Source organism: Numenius arquata, chromosome 2, assembly GCF_964106895.1.
Source record: "Numenius arquata chromosome 2, bNumArq3.hap1.1, whole genome shotgun sequence".
NCBI lineage: Eukaryota > Metazoa > Chordata > Aves > Charadriiformes > Scolopacidae > Numenius > Numenius arquata.
Window position 1 is genome coordinate 50241273 of NC_133577.1, and position 25123 is coordinate 50266395.

Below are 25123 nucleotides of genomic sequence, written 5' to 3' on the forward strand. Positions count from 1 at the left end.
TTTAAGACAAACAAAAGCCTTGCAAAAGAAGCTAAGTTGTTCATCTGACCTTTTCCGCTTTCAAAAACGCCTCAGTGGTTTGATATTTTTTAGTTTAACAAGAAGCTCTCCCTCCTGCTTCCTCAAAGATTTTTACAGAAGAACTCCAGCTCTCCTCTGCTTTGGGAGCTCTAAACTGACTGGAGAACAAGAAAATAAAAGTACATGCGGACTGACAACAGGTGCTTGGTAGGGTGCAATGACAACTGGGTTTCATTTATCAGTGCTGAACCACCAGCTCACATGCGAGCATATGCCTCATTATTATTTAGGTTTCAGCAGCAACAAAATGCTTTGGCTGAGACTGGGGTTCCTTCACGCCGTGCGAAGTGCACACCCATTGCAAGGGATGTTTCAAAGACTTTTTATTATCTTCCCATTTTCTTCAAAAATAATGCATTATATGATATATATGGTAGAAGCAATCACCCCCTGTGCCATATTTACATGAGAGTACAACTCGCTTAACTACAGACCAGAAGATTTAACAACGTGGGAGGTGTCTCAGACTTGTAAGATTCGGTTTGGTTTCACTCGTGTTCTTTTTGAACGGTCAGCAGTATATTTGCCATTCCCCACAATCTAAAAATCAGTTGTCTAGAAAAAAAAATTCACAGAAAAAGCAGAACATTTAATACCAACAAATCCATTTAGCCAGGAGAGATTTCATGCCACTACACACCTCAGGGAAAATGTTGCAGATTTGTTGGCCTTTTACAGGCAAAAAAAAGTGTATTAAGAAACCACAATACAGTAGTGACTTCACTTGACAGATAGGGCTGTTGAGGTTAATGATTTTTTATGATCCAATCTGCTATCTAACTTTGGAACAACTTGGATGATATACCTCTTTTAATGGAATGCTGAAAACCAAATGTTTCTGCATCAGGAGAGTGTTTTGCCTTCCTAAGAGTGGGAAGGGTTCTGGACTTTGTTTCAGTTTGAGAAAAGGAAGATACAGATCTGACAGAAGTAGGGCACAAGCAGGCAACACCACTTTGGAAAGCTTGGAGAATGCACGGTTAAGGGAGGAATGAAAGAAAAGTAGGAAGATAGGAATCTCTAAACTGTTTTTACAAGATCAAGTTTTTAAAGATTAAGTTTTCAGAAGATCAAGTTTTTCAAAGAATTAAATAGCACTCATGAGGAGGGTGTTTCAGAGATTTGGGGAATGTCTTGGTTTTAATTCTACTATTATCATTCACAGTTACAAAGGTGACAGTCATTTCTTTTTTTAACAGGTAATGAAAGTATGTCCATTTAAAATTACTTTTGCTGTCTCCCATCTCAAGCAAACAACTACTGCAGCCGTTGTTGTGTGCCTCTCAGGACAAAAAGGGAACAAAAAGGAAAACTCGTCAATGGCAGAAGGCAGTAACTCTTCTGGTGCTGGGCTTCGTCCTTCCTCTGTGTTCAGAGGATTGCGGGGGGTGAGGGAAAAGGACAAACCCTCTGTCCCCCACAATGAATTGCGCATCCTCTGCTACACTCTATTCAGGAAACCCTGGTGGTGCTGACCTTACCCATCATCGTTCTTTGCAGATGAATCACAGTTTACAGCACTAAAGTGCTATTTTCTGACAGGTGGCCATTGCTATTCTTGGCCTCTGGGGTGTCCATATACCTGTTGCAGGCTGTCATTCAGGTAAGAAGGACAAATTAATAAAAAACCATTCAGTTTAGGAGATGAGTCACACACTATGAAGAATGGGCAGCACTAGTCTGGGTTTTGGTTGCATAATTTGTGTGAATAATTTATTCATACCTGCCAAAAAATGCACGCCCTGCTCAGGGATAACAAAAAGAACACTATCTTGGGTACAGGTATCTCTGGCATCGAAAGTACAAACCACGCTGCTCAATTAAACGACCCACTCAGTAGACTCAGATCCTCTGTAGAGGAGAGCAAATAATACCTGCAGCAGCAGCTACAAACAGAGAAAGGGGATTACTGGCTAGTATTTGTGCAAGTGATTTGTCTTACAGAATAAATACACACAAATAGATGATTGCTCATAATGCATATCTTATTATATGTCATCACGAGAGAAGATGGGACTGTTATTACATTGTTTGTTTGTAATGAATGATACTATTAGCTCTACTGCTAGCTATCACAGCAAATCCAGATGGCAATTTGAGCATCATTTCTGATGCCTGTAAGCCTTTGAATAGATGGCATGCAAAACAATCAGGGGCAATTTCTTAAAAAAAAACCCCAAACCTCCAAACCATCCAGTGGCTGCAAAGTGCCTGGGCGTGAAGGAAACTGCAGTGGAACTAAGCTTAGTTTCCACTGCACAGCTCTATTGAAATCAACAGCGATCCTCAAAAGCATAAATTGTTGACTCAAACGCAACCTAAAAGAGGAAAAACTATTCCGTAAAAATGTTTTACGAAGGCACAAAGGATGCTTGTTTTCGTTTTTTCTTCAAAGAGAACGTAAGATTTTAAGGTGTGACAATATCGCATGACTTAGAAATTTCGTCTAATTTGCCACTACCATAGCAAACTGCAAAGATTATTACCCATTCACAAGCAACTGGCTGCTGTGCAGCATTTCCGTGTGCGACAGCCAGAGCCAGTGACAGCTGGGAGAGAGACAGAAAACAAAGAGTAGGAGGAAAGTGCTGCTTGTGGCACTCCAGTCTAGGCTTGGTTTAACCCGCCTGCAAAGCTGCCCCGAGGCAGGGCTGGGGGTACGTCTTCATGACATCCGTGACAGAGCCCAGCACGATGCCTAAGAAGTGTTCCTCTTCAAACCAGCTGCGCTCAAAGTGCGACCCATAAAAATCAAGATACATTGAAATGGCCTTTTAAACAATTCTATTGCAAGGAATTTATAGTTCACGGCAGTTTCTTTGTAGTCCTCTAAACAAAGAGTCTCTTAGACTAATCAAAGTCTCACAGCAAAAGGAAGACTGTATCAAACTCACAAACTAATGGTCTTGCAGCCAAGTGGTCTCACATTTCAAAATAATGAAAGAATAAAAGACCGGACATTTATGTCTTTTATGATAAGAATTCCTTTCAGGATGAAAGCAGGGCACACAGACAAGGACAGGGCCATTTTTCCCCTCCTAGGAAATGCACCTATTTAAAACAAATACGCGTGTACGTGTGTGTGTGTATATACAGATAAGGAAGTTTAACACAGATGAGTAAGTGGAAACTTGTGTCAAAAGATGAGCAAAGCATATGCATGGCAGAAGACCAGCTTAGAAGCAGATGACAGCATCAGTCCCTTACACTGTGCCCAGGGACATATGCTGTCGAGCAGGAAGACCTTGTAACACCAGCAGCAGGAACAGCACAGAGTAACTGGTGCCCACTTGGTGGGCTTGGCTGTGTGATGGCCACAGTAAATGTGGGATTCACGGATTTCTGCATTTCATCTCCCCATGGCAGACTAGTGGAGGCGGCTGCCCTGTGCGTTGAGGTTTCTCAGGCACTTGTTTGGTGCCTGCAGACATGGAACACGGTGTAAAGGGGAGGATTTCCCCCTCTCCAGCCACACTGCCCTCCTCTGTAGTGCTGGGTGTGACCCACCCCCTGCAAACTCCTGCAGCTTTCCCTAAGTTCCCCTCCAGAGCGGGTACGAACATGGGCTACACATTTAATCTGTTCACCTCATATTTTCTGCGATATATCACAATTGGGCCTTTTGGGCTTTTATCCTCAGCCTTTGAAGCTGTGGATTCCTGTGAACAATTTTTTCCACTCCGTAGGTACCTGCAATTAGCAGCAATACTGGAGGTGTCAGGTACTGATTCCCAGAGCAAGTGGCCTCACTGGGATCTCTACACTGCAACAAATCAATAGCTTTGCATTGATTTCAGGGAAGGAAAAAGAGGGCCAAAAATTGTTATCTTTCCCCCCTTTTCTTTAAATATAAATACCCTTCAGAGCAATTTGCCAGGTTTGACTGATGCCACAATTTACGTCAAGCTGAAGAAGGAATTAGCGTTAAGTGTGGTGTCACACAGGCAATCCTGCCCAGCACTCACCGGGTGAGCACCCCCAGGAACAGCTTGCCATGTGTCTGAACTGAAAAATTAAACACCTGGCTACCTCTCTCTCCATGTTGTAGATGGAGGAGCTCTTACTCCTTTCAGTCTGATCAGAAACAAGCCAGTCTGAAATCTCCTTTTGAAAACTTCCCTCTAAAGTGACAGCAAAATGCTACTACATTGATTTAAACAGGTTACAAAAGAAAAGCTATTTTTCTTAAAAGTATTAGAGACTTTTGACCTTTTAAAAATAGATAGTTGACACTTTCTGCTGCCACTTTCCCTGTGAACATGAAAAACTTGTCTCCCTACCATGATTTATCGAACACCAGGGAGTTACAGGCTAATATATCTTAGCAGTTATTGACATTTCAAAAAGGAATTCAAGCACTGACTCTTCTCATCATCTCTTTGCTCAAGATATACACACGTGTTGTACTGACCTGACTAAATAAGTGGGATACCCGTTTAATTAACTGAGTATTAATAGTGATTTCACACTTAAAGCAAAATAGTGTATATGTAAGTCTTTGAAGGAGATTATCAGGAGGCACCAATACTGTGTATTCTTGTCTTCTCCAAAGGGCATGACACCATATTCTCAAATAAATCAATGCAGGCACGGGAAAAATAAAATGCAAATTTCCTCATAGCAGACGGAAGCAAAGGGGATTTTATTTCTATCGGTGCTTTAGCACCATGCCAGCAATCCAGATGAAAGTCTGTTGAGAGTTTGGTTGCATCAAATTAATTGTCCATGTAACGGTTTTAAATTGGTCTCTCTAATCTGAAAAAGCGCGCGATTACTCTGCAGAATTGGAACTGATAACGACCGGATCCAACAGCAGAAGCCACATCATTATAAGAATTGATTTTATAATCAGTACAGTTTGGGAGGGTAGATATCTCCTCATACTCGAGCACGGAGGGGATGTATTATAACAGTTTTAGTTTATTGCCAGCAAAGCTGAAAGTGCGTGAAGCTTTGTAAAGTCAAACAAGCAAGGACCAGGTCTTTGGAGGAAGCGACAGCTTTCTGCTGAAATGCTGGCCCCATGCAGGCAGCCCAGAGAAGTGGTGTTTGTAACCTGGTGCCCTCCAGCTGCTGAGGCAGATGTACCTGCAGCCCCCTGCCTTCGGGCATCAGTGAATTTTACCTTTGACTATGAAAGCTTGTAGGGAAGGCAGAAGAACGTCTCTAAAGTAAAAACACCCACCCTAGCAATGGCACTTTTTTCTCAGACACAGAATGATATGGGGTTGGAAGGGACCTCTGGAAATCATCTCCTCCAATCCCCCTGCCAAATCAGGTCCACCTACAGCAGGTTGTCCAGGCGGGTTTTGAATGTCTCCAGAGAAGGAGACTCCACCACTTCTCTGGGCAGCCTCTTCCAGGGCTCTGCCACTCTCAAAGGAAAGAAGTTCCCCCTCATGTCGAGATGGAACTTCCTATGTTCAAGTTTGGGCCCATTACCTCTTGTCCTGTCACTGGGCACCACTGAAAAGAGACTGGCCCCATCCTCCTCACTCCCACCCTTTAAGTATTTATAAGCATTGATCAGATCCCCCCCCTCCCCCTGCCAGCTTTCTCTTCTCCAATGGGCTCCAGAGGATCTTGATGCCACACTGGCAGACAAAGACGGTTGTTCAGCTGAGGAAGGGATCTCCTTGTTCGGAGATGCTGACACAAGCTTCATGCCCACATCATAACTTCTTCCATGGAAATGGACTAGCAGCATTTATTGCCACTTACCTTTTATTACTTCTCTGTTGGCTCTGATAGCCAGCTAATGATGAATAGTTTTATAAAGATGACCCAGGCAGATAAGGATATTACATTTGGGATAATCACTCAGGATAGCAGCTGAATGAGGAAAAGGGGAAAATAATTTCCTGGGAAAATCAACAGGCAAACTGTCTTGGATTGGGAGAACATGTGGCCTCCAGGGCCCAAAGTCTAGTTACAGCCTTTCCAAACAGACCATCTTGAAGCAGATGTTCCCAGACACTTCAACAGAGAGTTCTGAAATGCTTTAAGGAAGCACACATGCACAGGAGATGCCTCTAGAGGACAGTTCATTAGTAACTCTAATGCATTACAGAAATGGGAAGATCCAGAATAGCAAGTGCCTCACAGACGCACAATTAAACTTTTCAGCTAAGAGGGAAAATTGTGAAAAAAAATCCATCTTACTTCCTCAGTTCTGGCATTTAAAACCTTTCCAGGTTTATGAGAGGACTCTGAGTATTCACCAGAGCAAACCATGCAGGATGTTACACCCACTTCAGTGAAAATCAATCTCCATGACATGACCCATCATGAGAAAAATATTAGCATTGCCTAATGTTAAACACAATTACGAACACAGACTTATCTTCCAGCTGCTAACACCATTCACTGCATCTTTCAAATGTCCTCCTGAAGGGGTTTAGGTTTCTCTTATTCAATGTTACAGTCTCCCTGTGAAATACCTTTTTCCAGCACAGCGATTTCCTGCTGTCCTCTTTTCTATTTGCATTCACCTCCCCTTCCATAAAAAAAACACTTGCTGCTCTTTTGGGTTGTGTCTAACTGACGCCTTTACCCTACAAACTCTTATTCCTGAGCTTTGGCTCCAGGCTCAGCCAAAACCTTACTGCATAAATATTTGCATGATTGGGGCCCTCAGATATAACCTACCCAGGAAAGGGATACTCTTTTATGCTTCCAACGTTAAAACCAAACCTCTGCGCCTTGTAGCAGACTGCCAGAGAAAACACAAGCACCAGCAAGAAGCTACTGAGTTAAAAGTTTTACAAAACAAGTGTGCAATGAGGGTTATGTATCTGATTGTGATACTGTGCTATCATAAGCAGAAAAAACCCTACCATTAAGCCCAAATCTTCAAGTTCTATATTGGAGGATACAGAAATGACATACTATACAAACATGGGAATTACATGCAATCCCTAACCCTTTTGCCAAGTGGCTAATGGCAGCAAAGCAGAGCCTGTTTCAATACATCTAGAGTCTTACTTGACAAATAACTGAACAGATCTCCACTATGAAACCCTGGAAAATCACATGCTTCCACCTGAGTTTCCCTGACAGAAATAACCCTCTTCACCTGCAAACACTGCAAGACTGCACACAGATAAGAAAGTCTTACGTCTCCTATGACGACAGGCTGAAAGAGTTAGGGTTCTTCAGCCTGGAGAAGAAAAGGCTCTGGGGAGACCTTACAGCCCCTTCCAGTACCTAAAGGGGGCTACAGGAGAGATGGGGAGGGACTCTGGATCAGGGAAGGGGGAGATAGGGCGATGAGCAAAGGTTTTAAACTGAAAGAGGGGAGATTTAGACCAGATATCGGGAAGAAACTCTTTCCTGTGAGGGTGGTGAGACACTGGAACTGGTTGCCCAGAGAAGCTGTGGATGCCCCATCCCTGGAGGGGTTCAAGGCCAGGCTGGATGGGGCTTTGAGCAACCTGGTCTGTTGGGAGGTGTCCCTGCCCATGGCAGGGGGTTGGAACTCGATGATCTTTAATGTCCCTTCCAACCCAAACCATTCTATAATTTTTAATAGGGAGAAGGGAATATGTCATAAAACTTGGTCCAAAATCCAATCTATTAACGTGTTTCTATGTTTATGTCTGTGAACACCCAATATTTTAATAACAGCAATTAAAATAATAGTCCCATGGCCACACAATGGTGCTTACTCACTACTATCAGTGAGCAGCAACCTTTCTGCAGATCTAACCCCATTGATGAGGGAGTTGCTCATTTATGCCACCAAGGGCTTCTGCCAGATCTATACACTGCACTCAGGCGTGTGGAAACTCCAGGCAAACAAAGGCTTCCTGCTATCGTCTGCTGTTGTAGTGCTTAAATCAGAAAGTCCTCAGACTGGGCTCAGCCATTCAATGGGGAGCCCTCAGTACTGATTCTCCCAGAGGAGTCTCCGTAGAAAGGAGGCAAAACCCTTGAGGATCCAAAAGCAATTCCTGGCCACTTGGGAATGACCTGTTTCACCTATGTAAGAGCACTTTGATCTCCTTGGGAGCCCTTCTCCTCCACACTATCCTGGTTCGTAACCAACTCGTTTGAGCTACAGATGATGCAAAAAACCTTATTGGAAGTAGTTCCTCCTTCTTCATCAAGGGAATCTTCCTCCCCAGTCATAGTACTTAAACAAGGAGGCTGAACAAGAAACTCGGTTTGAATAAAAAAAAGGATATTTTCCTTAGAAGTTGCAGTGTCTATTCCTTTGCTGTACTACATTGCATATACTTAACAATATTTTTCTGTCTGTCTTCCTATACTGATGTAAACAAACTGGAACTTACAGTGTTTTCACAGTACACAAGCCTAGCAAAACCTTTTTTGTTTCCAGTAAAATATTTTGAAAAAATACCACTGATGAAGGAGGGAAAAAAAAAAATCCCGAAGAGATCCCAAACCACAAAAAATTACCATTTGGAAAAGTCATGTTGATGGAATACACTTAAAAATAAACATAAAAATAAAAATAAAAATAAAAAAGAAAATGGAATCCATCCTTTCTGATTACTATCATTGCCTTAGTTGAGACTGAAGGAGATTTCAGACTCTGCAGCAGAAGGCATGGAAATCAACTGGTTTTAATATACTGGATCTGTATTTGCACTAAAATTCTACATTTTAGAGCAGTGCGTATTTTCCTCTAATTTTAAATAAGTATTGTCTCTAGAAAGCACACAGCTCAATACACAAAAGGACAAAAAAGTACACACACTCAAAGGCAATCCTGTGAGAGCAATTTAGTTTTCAGATTTAAAGGAATGTTTTGAGTATGTTAAATACTGAATTAAAAACTAAAAGGCAACTGCTATATTGTTTCTTCCATCAGACTGAAAACAAAACGTGTTTATGGATTATTTTCAGAGGAAAATGAATAAACAAATATAACACGTATTACAGAACATGATCAGAGCTCCCTCTGAATGATGTTTTATCTTGAAGATACCCAAATCCCTAAGGATTTGGACTGGATCCCTGGACAAGAGTGCATTTTCCTTACATGCAGAAAGGTACAGCAAACAGACAGCAACCAGCAGTACCAGCACACACCTCATTCTTCTACACAAAGGTAATAGGGTTTCGTTATATTCTTTTTATTAGTTTGAGGATAGGTTTGCAGGATGGCTCTGCTTATGAAACCCCCCCCAGGTGAATTTTTGTGCCCTACGTCCAGCCAGGATCTTTCGGTGAGGACAGATTAGGCAGCAGCCAAGCACAAGGGCTTTTAATTTGTGTTTACCCTGGGGGCTAAACTACTGGTAATGTGAAGTGGGTCATTCAAAATGGCAGGCTCAGGACTTGTCAGTGACACCTATCTAACTTGAGGACCATGCAAAGCCCCAAACCAGATGTTTCAGTTTCATTGTTCGAGTAATTTTAGTCTGATTTAGTTGATCCTAATAAATTTAAACATGCTTCTATCTTTTGGGAGTGTTTGTTTTGGGGTTTTGGGGGGGGGAGTTTGGTGGGGTTTTTTGTTGTTTTTTTTTTTTTTTTTTTCTTTTAAGTGGCACACACTTCTTGGTAATCAATTTTATACCTTATTTTCAGTTAAATGAATGAATGCAACTCTGGGAGCATACAAGTCCCAAGAAGCCATAGAGAGAATACTCCATGTATTTATGAGACCTGTTAAAAGAGATTCATACTACACAGGGGCTGCCTTTCTGCTCACTTTTTTCTTTATGTGTTGCTAAAGTCAATTTAAGGACATTCACCCACTGAAGACTGAGAGGGGCAGAGAAACTCATGGTCACTTGGAGATGACCTGAACTCAGTACGCTCCGATCTCCCATCCAGTCCCGTGACTCTCCTACATGCATTTTGCCTCATCATTCAACCTGTCCGGAAGGGTAGCAACAGGATGCCTGCTCTTATATCCTCCTCCTCCTTAAAGATGGGCAGATGGAGACTCGTTAGGAGAGCTAAGATTTGTGCGTGACATGACTAATTAGCAAGGTGCCAAAGGAGGAGAAGGAAGACCCCCATTAAACAGGGAAGAATGCCCTTGACTTTCCATCGGGTCACATTTAGTTAAAAAAAAGGTGAAACGACTCAGTAAGATGTGACTGGCAAAATCTTCCATTTATCCACAGATGAGGCACAGTGCAGCCAAAGCAATCCAATCTTCCCACAGTGCCCCACAAGGGAGCGTGGTCACCCACCGAGACACTGGCTCTGCTGCAGAGCCATTTCAAAGCCTGGCCAAAAGAGGCTGCTGCTGATGGCCAGCTGCAGCAGCCCTAGCTTGCCATGAATCACCATCTCCAGAGGGCACGGGCTGAGATCACCATCTCCTGGTACGCAAGCCATCAACCTACCCATGTGAAAATAAACCATTCATCACACACACGCGGACTGGATATGAACAAGTGACCTAGAAATCTGGGGAGTTCCAAGTCCTATTACCCTTCGCCTGAGTCATTCTCCTGTCACATGAAGCTTGTTGTCACATATTTTGTGTGGGCTGCGGGGTGTGTGGGGGGGAAGAACAACCCAAAGTCTACTTTGTCATTTAGTCCTACAATTATGCATAACTCACTCAACAACAAATAAAAGAGGAAAGAGGAAAATGAGATAGCAAGGGAAAAACCTCCTTGTTGCATATTGTATCTTCATTTGAATTCCAGCATAAATCTGAATGAATTATATTTTTTAATTTGTTTAACTATGCTAATAGTCACCACGCACTAGTGGTTTCAGTAGCATTTTCTCTTCGTATGACTCAAGAATTACCATAGCAACTTGCTTCATAATTAGCCTTCAGCTACTAACAATCAATACGATTAGACAAGGTCAGTGCTGGAGTAAGCTCTATAGATTTTTAAAAAGGCTACTGAGAGTCAATAACAGCAAGAAGAGGAGGAGCAGTCTCCTGGACGATCTTCCCCAAAGGATGGCCACTGTTCTGCTATTACTCACCCTCCTAAGAACAAAAGGAGTCGTGGCAAATGAGAGCTTTGCCACTTACCCAGATTGCACAAAGCTTTTAACCTGCCAACAAATTAACAAAATATGGAGAACAGGAGCATCCTTAGGTCTGCAGATAAAAAGACACCTTACTCTCACATCGTTGGGACTGATGTTGACTGCACACCATCAAAAATAAATGTCACAGCTCTTTATCAATGTAGCTACATCTGAAATCAATCTCCCTGTGTGGGAAGGATCCCCGAAACCTGGAATAAGGTGATACTGGCCAGTTCACAGGAAGATGGTCCCTGGGATTTAAAGCTGTGCAGTGCTTAGCTGAGATCCCATTAGAAGTCCTCCTTCTAGTGACCTGAGCGATTGCCCATCACTGACACAATTTCCACCTCATTTTTACAGCCTGTTTCAGTTGTTAACATGTTATCTCTTACCCTGAAAGCACAGTAGGATGAAAACATCATGTGCTATTCAGAGGTACTCTGGGTCCTGGGAATACAAAACAGGCTCCTCGGTACTGACAGATGAAGGCTCATGAAAAGCAGCTTTACTTGTTAGCGTGTTTAAGTTTGCTACCAAGAAACACAGGCAAAAACAAGCTTATTTTTAAATACTGTGTGTTGTCAATTATGCCTAGGCATGCAGCTGTCACAGATGAACTGTGATCTATTTACTCGCCTCTGTAAAAACCTGGTGCCGCTTGGCTCTCTTCTCTGTTCCCCACCGGAGGTCATCTCTCTGCTGCGGCTGTGCCTTCAGCCTCAGCTCATCCCGGTTTGCAGCTCCGGGTCCCCAAACAGAGGGTCTGGCTTCAGGAACGGAGGAACACCGTGCCACATGGTGAAAATAAAATGCCAGGATAGTCTGGATAGTGCCATACGATGGCACTCCATGAGCTTTGAGGCAGTATCTCTTCACCTTCCTCTGTACAGAATGCTCCAAAGAACAAAATACTTTTAAGCTCAAAAAAGGCATTTTTTTATCAGAATAGAAACTAGGATAATTACCTTAAAAGCAGGAAAAGCACAAAGGAAATTGGCTAGATAGAAGAGAATAGTGAAGAATTTATACCCCCTCTCCCCTGACATCCAGTGCCTTTGGAGAAGGTTTGGAGTTCCTCGATGACTTATTCAGTAATCTCTACCCAGCCCTCCTGCAAAACCCTGTTCATCTCCCCCAGGGATGCTCCCTGCTCCCCAACTCAGTCTCTGAGTGGCACGCATCCATCTCTGGCCTGGAAACCTCCTGCCGCTTGTAGCTCCTCAAAGCTGCTCCCCTCCCAACATGCCTACCAGCCGGCAAAGGGAATACACAATCCCCCTTCCTCCAGGGAGCAATGCTGCTGCCAGCTTTCCTAGAGAGCATTGTCTAATTTGGAACAGAAGTAATAAATAAGTAAATACTTTTCACCATGTTGTGCTCACCCCTTCTCACAGCACAGATGGGAAAAGCCAAAATCTTAAAAATCCAGCACAAGAGGTCCTTATAATATGGAAAATAAAGCTGAAAACCGTATCATCATAAAATCTCATTCAAAAGACAAGATTGACAAAGGGATTAGACATGTCTAATAAGCACCTTCACTTCATAATTACACTAGAAAGGATAAACATTTCCAGATAAAGATGTAAATCTTTGTGCTTTTGAGCAGACAGGCAAGACAGAAGTAAATGATGGTTCCAAACAACACAACTAGTTTAATTCAGTACAAAAGTGAAATTCGGCATTATTCCTGGTTTTAGTGGAGAAAATTCACAGCACAAAGGCAACATGGACAGACTGTTTCAGGAGTTTGTGTTGAACAGCTCGTTATTTGATAGGTGCATTTCTCTTCCTTAGAAGAGAGCAGCCTATGAGATGGACAAAATAAATTCTCCATATGGATGAGCTATTCCATAATTGTTCCAGAAGTGTTCTCTTGAACGTCCTCCTTCAGCAATTGCCATCGGTGGCTCTCAGGGAGGAGTTTCTGAACTGGAAAAGCCACCAGCCTGTCACTGTCCCCAGCTTCTAATCCTCTGCTGACTGCACTGGAAAATGCACAGACACCAACAGTTTTTCAGCATTCTGTATTTCTCTTGAAATCATTTCTAATTTCCATCTGTGGTGTTGGCTCCCCATGCATTCAAAATATTTTATAGCTTAGTATCTGTCTTCTGTTCTAAATTCTAGCAATTAAAATCTTTTCCAGACTACTCTATGTGTATATATACACATACGCATGTCTGCAAGTATATATATACCTATCTATTTCTACCATGCAGTATGCAGTTTACTCACAAAAGGTACAGTGTTCTTACTTATTTTTAAAGCATCAAGCACATATCTAAAACTTTTCATCAAAAACATGTTCCTGCTTGAGAAATCAAACCAAATATTCACAGTATTTTGTGAGCAAATTGTTCTTGGCTTGGTCACAAGACAAACAATGGACACAAAGAATCTCTGGTTTCACACCTGGGATGAATAGGGGCCAGCAGTGTCTTTGATAGAAAAATCAAAATGCAGCTCACTAATAATGATAAAATACTCAGCTGCCTCTCCAGTGAGCAAAGCAGCCATCAAACTAATGATTAAATCCACATCAATCATTTGGCATAATAGAAATAAAGGCCATGTTGTCAGAGAATCAACATCTCCTGCTTAGAAAATAAATGTCTTGACTTCATCTCAACATTTGTTTTCCATAAATGCTGAGGTTTGTAGCAGGATTTGTATACCGACGGGAAACAATCCTTCATTGCAACATGCCAATTCCACTAACATTATTTCTCAAATAAACAGAAAAGCTAGATAAAATTAATACGGGAAGGTGTTTCTGAAATCCTCCTGAAATTGAATTACCATTTCCAATCCGGTGCCAGCCTTCCTCCTTCTAACAAACAATATTTAGTAGCGGCAACAATAAATATTGAAGAAAATCCCATTTAGAGCAAATCGGGCACAATTTCAAGTAGGTCACACCTTTTGCACTCAACTCACTGGCACAGTTAGGATACGTGCATGAGTTTAATAGAAAAAAATCCTATAAAAACCTGTTTTCACATGAATAAAGAACTTACCCTTATAATTCTTTTTTTTTTTTTTTTTTTTTTTAATAGCAGGGCTTTTTAAAGCAAACCCAGAAGCTGGATATATCTGGAAAGAGATAGCACTATGATGCCTCTTGGGATACACCATCACCTGAATTCCCGCGGACACCCACCAGCACAGCACCATGGTCTATCAGGAGCCGCAAGACCCTCACCAGCCTGTCAGGCGGAGGAGGTAGAAGTGCTACATGTTTGAGCTGAACAACCAAGTGAGGTGCAACCACTGTAATTCTGAATACACATTTCCTCTCCGAATTGCTTTGATATTCGATTCCACATAAGAAAGTAGATTTTTTTTTTTTTTGGGTTAGAAAGAAGCCCTTTTATAATAATCCTCTTACAACCCTCAAAAAAAATTTGTTGAGTTTAATGCTGCTTACTTGTATTCATTTCGATTTAATCTTGTGCTTACAATTCTCTTCGTTTTCAAGTCAATACTTTTTATTCTGAATATTTCCGGAAATTTCAGTTATATGTAGTTAATACACAAAATATAATTATTTTTTTTTTTTTTACAAATTATTTAGCGATAATAGAACTGAATATACTTATTTTAACAAGAAAAATCGTTATTTAAATCAGAGCAATGTTCTGAAACATCACATGAGAAGAACCACCTTTTGCCATGTACGAGCTATGAATTGCATTTGAAAATACAAAACATAATTAGAACCAGCAATTCTGAGTTCTCATTTAATTTTCTAATATACACGTTTAAGTTTAATAAATATCTTGCTCAGCCAGCACAAGAATTTTTTTTATGTTTCTTAGGAAATATGTAATTTTATATTTACAAAGTCACTTAGAAGGTCACTGATTCTACTCCGAAAGTACAAGAGTTTCATAATAAATCACAATTTGAAACTTCCTTTACTCCAAATTAGAGTGAAGCTCTTGGAAGGAAGAGATGGAACCTGAAGAAGTGACACTGTTGAGGGAAAAAATTTTGACTGTGCTGGCAACCATCTTACATTTTAAAACACCAGTTCTGGCCTCTCTTGAAACAAAAAACCCACCCAAAAAGCCCCTGAGATCAATTTCAGAAAGTGGGCCAGTAAGCAAATGTATCAGCCTCTTCAGTATGCATAAAGCATTTCCCACAGGACAAAAGAAATATTATTGTATTAATTCCGCACCACAGGATGCCTGTCAGTTCTAAGGCTGCTTGCTACGTTTATCAATTGTAATAATTAGCTTCATGCCTCTGAGGCAAGGACCTAGAGCGAGGCTGCCTTCCAAAGCTGAATGATTCAGAGAAAGCAAGTGTCGCCACATGAACCACCACAGCATGCCAAACCTGAAGTCCCCAGCCCAGTGTCTTGCTTAAGCAGCGGTGGGGGAAGCCCAGAAAACAGTGCAAGAGCAGGGCAAGCCTATTGAGAAAATCCCGCTGAATGCTCCAGTCTTTGTGTTTGGTGAGTAAGTAGGCGAGACATATTTTCTTCCCCAAATTCTACCAGAGACACTTTGTATCAGCAAAGTCTCGACGCAGAGCTCCCCAGCCGAATCACGCGTCGTGTGAAGAAATACAGCCTTCAGGGTTTTGTTTTGTTTTTTTTTAAATTTTTTTTTAATTTTTGATTTGTCACTTGCTAGTTTTATTTGAAATCCTGTCCTCCAGTTATAGTATTAAAAAGGGCAGGAATGATCATTCCTGACCACCTTCCCTATACTAAACCTGCTTTACAGACCACTCCAATATACCCCATCCAAGGTCTTCCTTCCAGACTGAGTCGTCCTGTCCTGCTCCATTATTCCACAGGTGGAAAGCATCCATGAACGTGTTCATCTTGGTGAATACTTCCTGGTTTGTTCCCTATCTATTTCTCAATAATTCCTAACATACCCATTTGGAGACTTTTTTTGACCACGGGGCCAAGACTTTCGTTTTAGAAATGTTCATTTGACCCTTAAATCTCATTTTGAATGAATGAGGCTAATTTAGAACCTACCTTTAGATATGCAAGAGTGCTATCTTCATTTAGCCTGCACTTAATTTTATCTCATTTCTTTGAGTAGAGGAAGGCAGAAGAACACTGGATCAAAGCCTCCCCTTAAAGAAAAGGGGAAACTCACACAAGCATGTGCCCACGTTTCGTCTTTTATGAATTCAGGTAATCTGAACAGTATGTCACTGGGGAGAGGCATTAAAGCATTTAGCATACGTTCAGGCAAGTGGATTTCCCTTTTTTTTTTTTTCTTTCCCTGTCTATGTGTCTAGACAGCTGTAAAACAGGGACCAGAAATGATGTCCAAGATGATTCTTCCATTAAATGCTTCAGCATCTAACGCTGGCTTCATATCAATGCAGTTAACAAATCCAGATTCTGCTAACAGTTCATTACCACAAAACTCATTCTTGCTCAACAAAAGGAAGTAATGACAAAATGTATTTTCTTTTTTCCCTTTCTAAATCTATTTTATCAAAGAACGCAAGCATCAAGATACCAAACCACACAGAGAGAATTATGGAATACTTCCTTTCTTGTACTCTAACATGTTTCAATTAAAATATGCAAATATTAGCATGATTTTCTGGGACTTTTTAAATAGGGAAGTTAGAAAATGTTGATATGGATGCTATGAACTGATTTTACATTTCCTAGCTGCTTTTTTTAAGGGTTTTTACTTTATTTGTGATTTTGTTCCGCCCAAGCATTAGCAAAAGATTGAGATCAGGTTATGCATTTACTGAAATATCGCAAAGCTGTAATTAAAATCTCTGCTCTTTGACATCAGCAGTGAGTTGCTGACATAGATAATAAATGTCTACTTCATGTTTTTGTAATTGTGCAAGGGACGACATCAATAACTGCAAGGGTAAGATCTCTTCCACAGATAAGCTTTGGCAGGGAAAAGCAGAATGCCAGGTGATGATGCAGCAAAATATTTATAGATTATAATAAAACTACCGCATCTTCTTTCATTACTTGCTATGTTTAGAACACAAGGCATAGCTTCTACTTTCAGGAAATGAATTGAATTAACAGCACGCCAGGCTTCCTATGTATTCATACCAAACACTTGAGTTTGCTGTCCAAAGAATGTTATTTGCAAAGGCTGCAGAAAGGTCATCTGAAGTAACGGCACTCCTTCGAGAAGAAAATGTACCCAAGCTGCTCATGGCCACACGGAGAGAGAGCGGCACCAGGCACTGCTTTGCCCAGCTTCTCCACCAACCATGTGTTACAGGACCCCTGGGAGAAGCTGGCATAGCTGTTCACCTTTCAAATCCCATTTGCAGGAACCCATCTCAAAGGCCAGAGTGTAGCAATGGGCAAATGAAGACTGTCACCCTGGATGCTGTTGGGCTGAGGAACGCATACGGCGCAGATAGAGGATAAGCTTTCTTACGTGATTTTGCTGCTGAACCAGAGGCCTGAAATGCAAGCAACCCCTCCAGGATAGAAAAAAAAAACACCCCACGTTCAAAACCACTGATCACCATCAAACGTGGACAGTTAGTTGGGATGAGGGCATCTGGACTTGCAAGTCCACCTGCAGGAACCAGAAGCCTCCTGTGATTGCTGACTGCCCGACTGGTATAGTGGGAGGTGTCCCTGCCCATGGCGGGGGGGGGTGGAACTCAATGATCTTTAAGGTCCCTTCCAACCTGAACCACTCTATGATTCTATGACCACCAGCCTGCCGTGGCCGGGCAGCCCTTAGTGCCTGATAGTTCGCACAGGATTAGACCAGGCAGGCAGAGAGGAAGACTCATATCATAAGAGTGGCCCCATTAAAACATTTATTCCACGGGATGTCAGCCTGAACTTTGAATTTCTTTGCTTATGCTGGTTATTCGCCTTAATGTTTTTTGAACTGTAGCCCTCTGTTCCCTGAGAGAAAAATATATATTTAGACTAATTTAAATGCATTAAGTAGCATACTTATTTTCATGCCCTGCCCTTAAGATGCAGAATGTTACACATAACTTCCTATCTAATGTAAATTAGAATTTAATATCCATGGAGTTGCACCTTGAGAATATACCCCGGAGTATTTATTACCAAAGTGTGATTGTTACCTGATTCAGTATATATTTTGGTACACATAATGCACCATGTCCCCCTTTCACCTTAAGGATGTAAATAAATATTTTTGTAAACATGCACTATTTAACTTATCTATCACAGCAGATCCTGCAAATCCATATTTTGCTCCTTGCAAGAAAATAAATAGCAGATTTATTCAAAAGATGCAACAAAAGATAGAAAGGAACTCCTGCCTAGAATCAATTTCCAAATGTCTTGGTTACACTGAATCCTAACCATTTTCTCAAAATAGCTTTAATGATCTTATTTAATCACAGCCTTTTGCATACCGAATGAGGCAGCACACAATAGACTGCCCAAGAAAAATTGGAGAAGCTGTAAAATACTGACCACCTTTCTTGGTAGCAGAAAAGGCTGAGCAGTCTTGTTAGGTGAATCATGCGATTTCTGCCTCCCCCCCTTCCTTCCCATCTTTTTGGCCTTTTATAGAATCTTTTGGCCTTTTTGCCCAAGTGCTATAGAATCACGTGCCAGGGCTGAATTAAACTGACTTCAGGAGCACATGGGATGATGGACATCCTTTAGCCATTTGCTAGCCCAGGCAGCTTTGATGGCTACTGCCAAAGAAGGTCTGGATGGCGAACTCACCAACTTGCCAGGCTGTTAAAACTTGCTAAATAAAGTGAAGATTTCCCACTATGCCGAATTCTCCTGATGAGACTTTTACAATCCAGCCAAGATCTTTGCTCCTTCCCCACTCACAGGAAGAGAGATATGCCTTGATTCAGCAATGTACTTTAGCACGTGCCTCAAAATACTCTGCTGAGTGGTTTCTACCCTCCCCAAGTACCTCACCTCAGTTTAGGTAAAACATAAAAGGTAACTCAGATTGAGTTAATTAAGTCAAAGGAAAGTGTGACCTGCCTCCTATCATGTATCCAGGTCACAGACCAGCAGTATTTGTTCATATGAACCATCACTGGAACAACAGTCCCAGCCAAAAAGCCCATGAAAGCTTGAATGCACTGAGTGATTAAATAAATACACGATTCAGAGCTATTTTCTCTACAAATCCATGAGGAAGCTGTAGATAGCAGGTATATGTATTCTTGCTGTCTTCCATAGACATAAGATACCAGTTTCCAGGAGCGTCAACTCTGTCAGATTCCATCAACACCTTCCAGGGTTTTCAGACTTCATCAAGGAGCTTCAAGCTCTGTTAACCATAGCACCATTCATGTTCTTAACATGTCCCTTTGCCAAAATCTGCTGAAGAAATCCCCTTTTCCCATTATTCCAAACTACAAAGCAGGGCCAATAAAGATGTTTTTTTCTCTGTGACATCTGCTGGTTCAAGAAGTACTTCATCCACAGGGCTGAATCTCCTTGGGCCACACACAGGTTAGATTTGAGAGCAAATGATGAAACAAAGCATTATGTTTTAGCTTAAACCCTCCAAAAGAATAAAAACCTAATGATGAATTTTCAAGGGAATCGTGCCTCAGGATACAAACGTGAAGCCTCTGGCTTGCATGGGGTAAGGCAATCAGACCAAACTTCCTATAAACACTATGCCCAAGTCAGGCCTTGTCAGACCAACATTCACAAATCTACTTTGCTGCCTCGTAGTAACAGAAGGAAGCTTAGCAAGAGAAAAAGGGAGACTTAATATTGCTTCAGAGTGTGTCTCCTCCAAATTAAGCATTTTCAGTGCAGGTTGAAGATGACAGAGCAGCTGCAGAGCATGTTGAATTGATTTTGCCAGGCATGTGCCTGCATGAGGCTGATTTTTAATTTAGTAACTGGAGGGTTAATTAGTTTTGGGCGTGTAAACAGGTTGGTTAAGCAGAAGTCCAGATGAGCTGCCACGTTCCAGTTGGCTAAGACTGAGAAGCAGACTAAACATGTAGTGAGAATAACTAATCTGCTTCCCTGAACACCTATTTGCTAAATTAACACAAAGCCAGAGCTGTGCAGAAGTTGGAGAGCTGCTAGCAACAATCTGGTTAGGCTGTTCTTCAGATCTGTGAGTTTCTGAAGCAGTTTTCTATAAGAAAATTCAAGTTGCATCTAAGAGAAATCTCAGATAATTAGAGCCTGTCAGTTTATTTCATAACTTTAAACATTTTATCTAGGGAGAAAAGATCTTTCTCCTAGAACATACTTGGGGAAGCTGTTTCTTTCTATGACAGTCTGCAGAATGGATATTTCATGGTTTTTCAGTAACTGAAGGAATTCAGATGGGCGAGAAGAAAATTACAAGTTAGAGGTGTTTCAAATGGGTTCTTACTCTTTCAAAAGACTTGAAAATTCCAATGACAATTTTGCCAAATAAAGTTCCAGTCTGTATTTTGCCAAATAAAAATAAATAATAATAAAAAATTGCATGAAACCCAAAAGATTTTGTCTTGGTAACTAAGATTGGAACTGCACAAGGGAGGGCAGATCAGGTGCACCGTGCCGACATTTCCAGGTCACACTACTTTTTTCCATTATGAGTCATGGTCACTAGCGCCCATTCTGCAGAGTCCTTGGACACTCCAAATGGAAAACAAATAAGATCTTTCCTGGGTACTGTGACTGGAGCCTGACTGGAAGTGTCTGGAAATATTTGACATCTTGTGGCAAAATACATCTGTTCAAAGCTCCTAGCTGTTCAGGTAGTTAGGAAGAAACTCAAATGCATAGAGAAAGCAGGAACAATTAAAATGGTGCTGAATGAAATTTTTCTGAAAACCAGAAATTTTTGGTCACTGTATTCAAAAGCCTTCATTCACTTTGACCATAAATACAACAGAGTTAAGATTCTCAGGCAGGACTCATCTCCGATTTAACTTGTACTCAAGTAGCTCATCCCCAATGGATGATTCCAAAGACTGCCACCTGCCTGCAACTTCTGGGCTTTAAAACCCACCCCGTTCTGAGAAACACAGTTGAAAATGTAAAGAGATGGTAAAGAGAAATCATGTGTACAGATACGGTGGACTGTACAAGATACTGTTTTTCTTCAGTAACACCCTCAGGAAATTTTGTCACAGTTTTCAGTCTATTTAGTTCTAGGTGAGCACATACATATACTACATTGAAGTATCTCATTTGTATACATCAGGTTATCCACATTTTATCATATGGAGGTATCACATTATTAACAGCCATTTTCCTTAAATAGACTACAGTTTGCTTTAATCTTCCTTTCTATGCATGAACTTGCAAGAGTAAAAAGGCTTTCATACAAAGGCTGTGTTTTTATATGCAAATCTATCACTTGATTACACACTTTTTTGTCCCTACATTATCATGAATATTTCTGATTAATGTTTTACGGGTTAGGTTTAGGATTTGTGAGCTATTTCAAATTTTATCTGTTTGCCATATCATCTGCAAATACCGCATCTTTGTTGATGTTGATTGGTCTCATTTACATATTTATCAGACTTTTATTTTCAAGGATGTTTTGCTATAAACTGTCTGTCCCCATTTCTCCTCCATGTACTAACAGTACATAGATATATTTTCAAATTGAGCTCATTTCCATATATAATTTTTTTGGCTAACAATAAATCACCACTTAGAGACATCCTATTCAATGCAATCGCTACCTTCATACATATCTGACATATGGTTTCTGAGTAATTAAAGATAACGGGAGCAGTTTACAATGTGCTTTGCAATCCACTTCATAGTCCAGAGAGCTCAATGATTTTCCACAAGGACTAGGCTAAAAGGAACCCTTCAGGACTGGGGAGAAGCATGTGCCAACAAAACTGGCGATGCAGAGCTGATCTTCTTCCTAACTGGTAATTCTTGGCCACAAAAAATAAGACTTTCTTCTTCTTTTCTCAAGAAAAATGACTGTTTACAGAAGTGCTTGATGAGGGTTATGAGGGTTCGGATCTACGAGTGGGCTGCCGCAACTAGAGACGTTTTAGTGTGTACCATGTGCCAGTAGAAGACTCCTGTACCTGCGGTGGTGCCGTGAAATGGATCTCATGCTTCAGAGAAGGCCAGGTGCCACATGAGCTTTATCACCAGCTGCTGACCAGCAGCTCTTCAATCCTTGCATGTTCCCTGCTTGTTATCCATCCATCCATAGGCTTAAAATCCTTTTCCTTTCCTCTGTTCTGTGTTTGCCTGCTTGCTAAATCCCTTACTTAGGCAAGATGACGAGGGAAAAGGGTAGAAATGATGCAGAGAAATGTTGGCAATCAATTCCTTTTTAGTTTTGCCATTACTCACAGCACTGAAAACGGCACTGCCTTTAAGTGCATTTCCCCGCTCAGACTCCTCTTCAGTGAACAGCCTGTTTGTGACCCTCTCCCGCCAGGGTGTAAACATTGGGCATGTTTCTAAACAAAATGCTGTTATTTGCTTATTTATGAAATAATTCAGAAAAGTCATACATGCCCCATAACAATTCAGCTTGGACAGTGACAGTTATCATTTCCGGTGCTAGCACCAGTTAACCCATAGATTTTCTGTTGCAAAAGAATAGTAGGAAACATATGAATAACTTACAATGGTGGAGGGCTGCAATACATCCACAATAGTATACTAATAAATGTATGATACAATTATGAGCACCTTTGAACAGATGCATCTCCAGGCTTACCATTAAAATTCACAGAAATTAGGTGCTTACACCATTTATGTGCTAAGATTTTCAGATCTATCGCCCATAAGAAAATTCTAACACATCCTGCCAGCTGACCCTGAACATGCACAAAACAATCCTATTTATTCATCAGCAAAAAGAGAACTGACTGACCTGTTACAAACAGGAGCGCTTTCCTCCCTAATCTTTCCACTGTTTCATTCCAAATTTCTCTAAATAATCAGTTTCCCCATGATCTTTTTCTATGGCACTGTATTTATTAATTACCATGATGCTCCATGCTGAACCAACCCTGTGACCGAGGACTGACCGCCTGCTTGCTGATATAAAAATGTATTTATGACAGCAATGTTTTGGAACACAGTGGTAAAAAAAAGTTTCTTTTTTTTTTTTTTTAAACAGAAAGATGAAACTAGATGAAGCTCAGAGACAGGGATTTGCTCACAGGACATAAAAGAAATGGCATCAGAAACTGCTGCTTGGAGTAAAATAGTTGTTTCCTGGTAAATATTGACATAATACATACATTTTCTCTAGGTCACCAAGTCCTGCGAAAGCTCCTTTTGGAATGACTCTCATCTTGGTGAGGACAAATCTCCTGAAAATAGAAAAAATGGGGTGATTATTCATTATTCACAACACAGAACTGTGTGGTAGCCTTGTCAGCACAGGAGAGGCCTTTATCACAGGTACAAGGATAGTTTCCGGGCTGAAGGCTTCAGCATCTAAACACAGCTGTAGTGTTCAAAGGCTTCGTGGGAATCCAACTGCCTGCCTAGACCAAAGTTACAGCACAGTGTTGGACTACCTCCCGAGCTCCTCAGGGGAAAAAGCATCAGTATTTGCCATTCCCCTGTTCACTCCAGTCAGAAATCCAGACCCAGTCACCACAGCTTTGCTGTGTGCTGGGAGGAGACAGTGTCTTTCTTATCTTGACTTCTCTTTTGAGACATGCTCAAGCACAGGATGAAGCAGCCCTGTGGAGCCAGACCATTGAGAGTTGCTTACCCAAGGTCGTAAGGTGGTACCTGCATTCTCATGCAAGATAAGCCTTAACCTGCTGCACAGATAATTTAAGGAGCCAGCTACTATCTCCTCTCAGTGCAGCTTTAATACCCTTTATTGCTTCTCACAGTCTCTCTTCTAATTAGTTCTGAATATGCCACAAAATTGGGACTTTGGAATACACAACTTGGTCACACATGCACCAAGACAACATTTTAATAATTTTTTTAAAGGTCACAGAATATGCTTTATGAAGAAAAAAAACATTTAAAATATCACATAAAAGATTTTCTCAACCTGGACTCATCTCCTTTTATCACAATAAACAAAGAGGACTGCAAAACTTCTGATGGCACTCAGCAAATGAAAGGTAGGGTTCCTATTACTACTTGGAGAAATTAGGTGTTATCTGGGTAATTGTTTTCTTTCAAACATTTAATCATTCATAGGTAGTGAGCACAAACAATTGCATATATTAACACGACCTGCTCATCAAGATACATGCTTCACACGATAAGCTTATGACTAGGTGCCAGGTCAAGAGAGCATAGCTGAGACAGGAGAAAGCCCACAGAGATTTTGTAGGGAGACATATCATACTTTTGTATTTTCTGTTGAGAATAAATGCCATATTCAAACTCCCAGGTACTAAACACCAAGCAGATAAATAAGAAAGACATCATATAACACTGGTTGCATCGAGCAATAGTTGTTAAAAATTAGTATTTTTTTTTTTTTTTTTAAAAAAGTCACCTGTGTTACATACATGAATATCAACCTCTGATTCAGTTTCATCATCTATTTTCCCATGGAAATGAATTGTTTTCTGAATTACTATGGAAGTCTTTTTTTGCAGTGTGCACACCTGTCAGGCCATCCCTCATTTTTATCATCTCAGAACTGGTTTTGCATGGCTGGTTGGGATTGCCTTTCACAGAAATGGGAACCCAGCCTGGTATTACCTGCTGTGTAGTCCTGCAAATTTTAACACAATACCTCAAAACTAGAGACTTACTTTCTTACCACTCACATAAAGTATTCATGCAATCCTCATCTATTTTTTATTTCAGCTGATTAGTTTAGAATTTTCATGGGAGATTATCACATTTTAATCAAAGTCTTAGGGAAAAAAAAGGTATTATTCTGGTACACCACCACTGTGAAAGGTTTCTACTTTTTAATTTTAAGTCTTTAGTAGACTCTGTCCCCTCATTTAACTTCCCAAATATGAGTTAATATTTACTTAAACAAGACAAAGTCAACGCACACCTCACCTAGCTCTAGAGATGTCACTGTGATTACATCAGAAGTGAACTTGCCCCCCTCCCTCCCCCCCTTTTTTAAACATTGAAATTTATGGCGTTCTCAGTCCTGAAAGATGATGAAGTCAATTTGGCATTCCA

At 41.0% G+C, this 25123-nt stretch overlaps 1 protein-coding gene across 1 annotated transcript in view; it reads right to left on the bottom strand.

The window, feature by feature from the left end:
* Positions 1-25123, bottom strand: part of FSHR (follicle stimulating hormone receptor) — an 84346-nt gene that overhangs the window by 27900 nt on the left and 31323 nt on the right. Inside the window, exon 2 of the mRNA XM_074168038.1 lies at positions 23242-23313. Within this exon, the coding sequence (XP_074024139.1) occupies positions 23242-23313 (72 nt within the window). The remainder of the gene's footprint in view (positions 1-23241; positions 23314-25123) is intronic.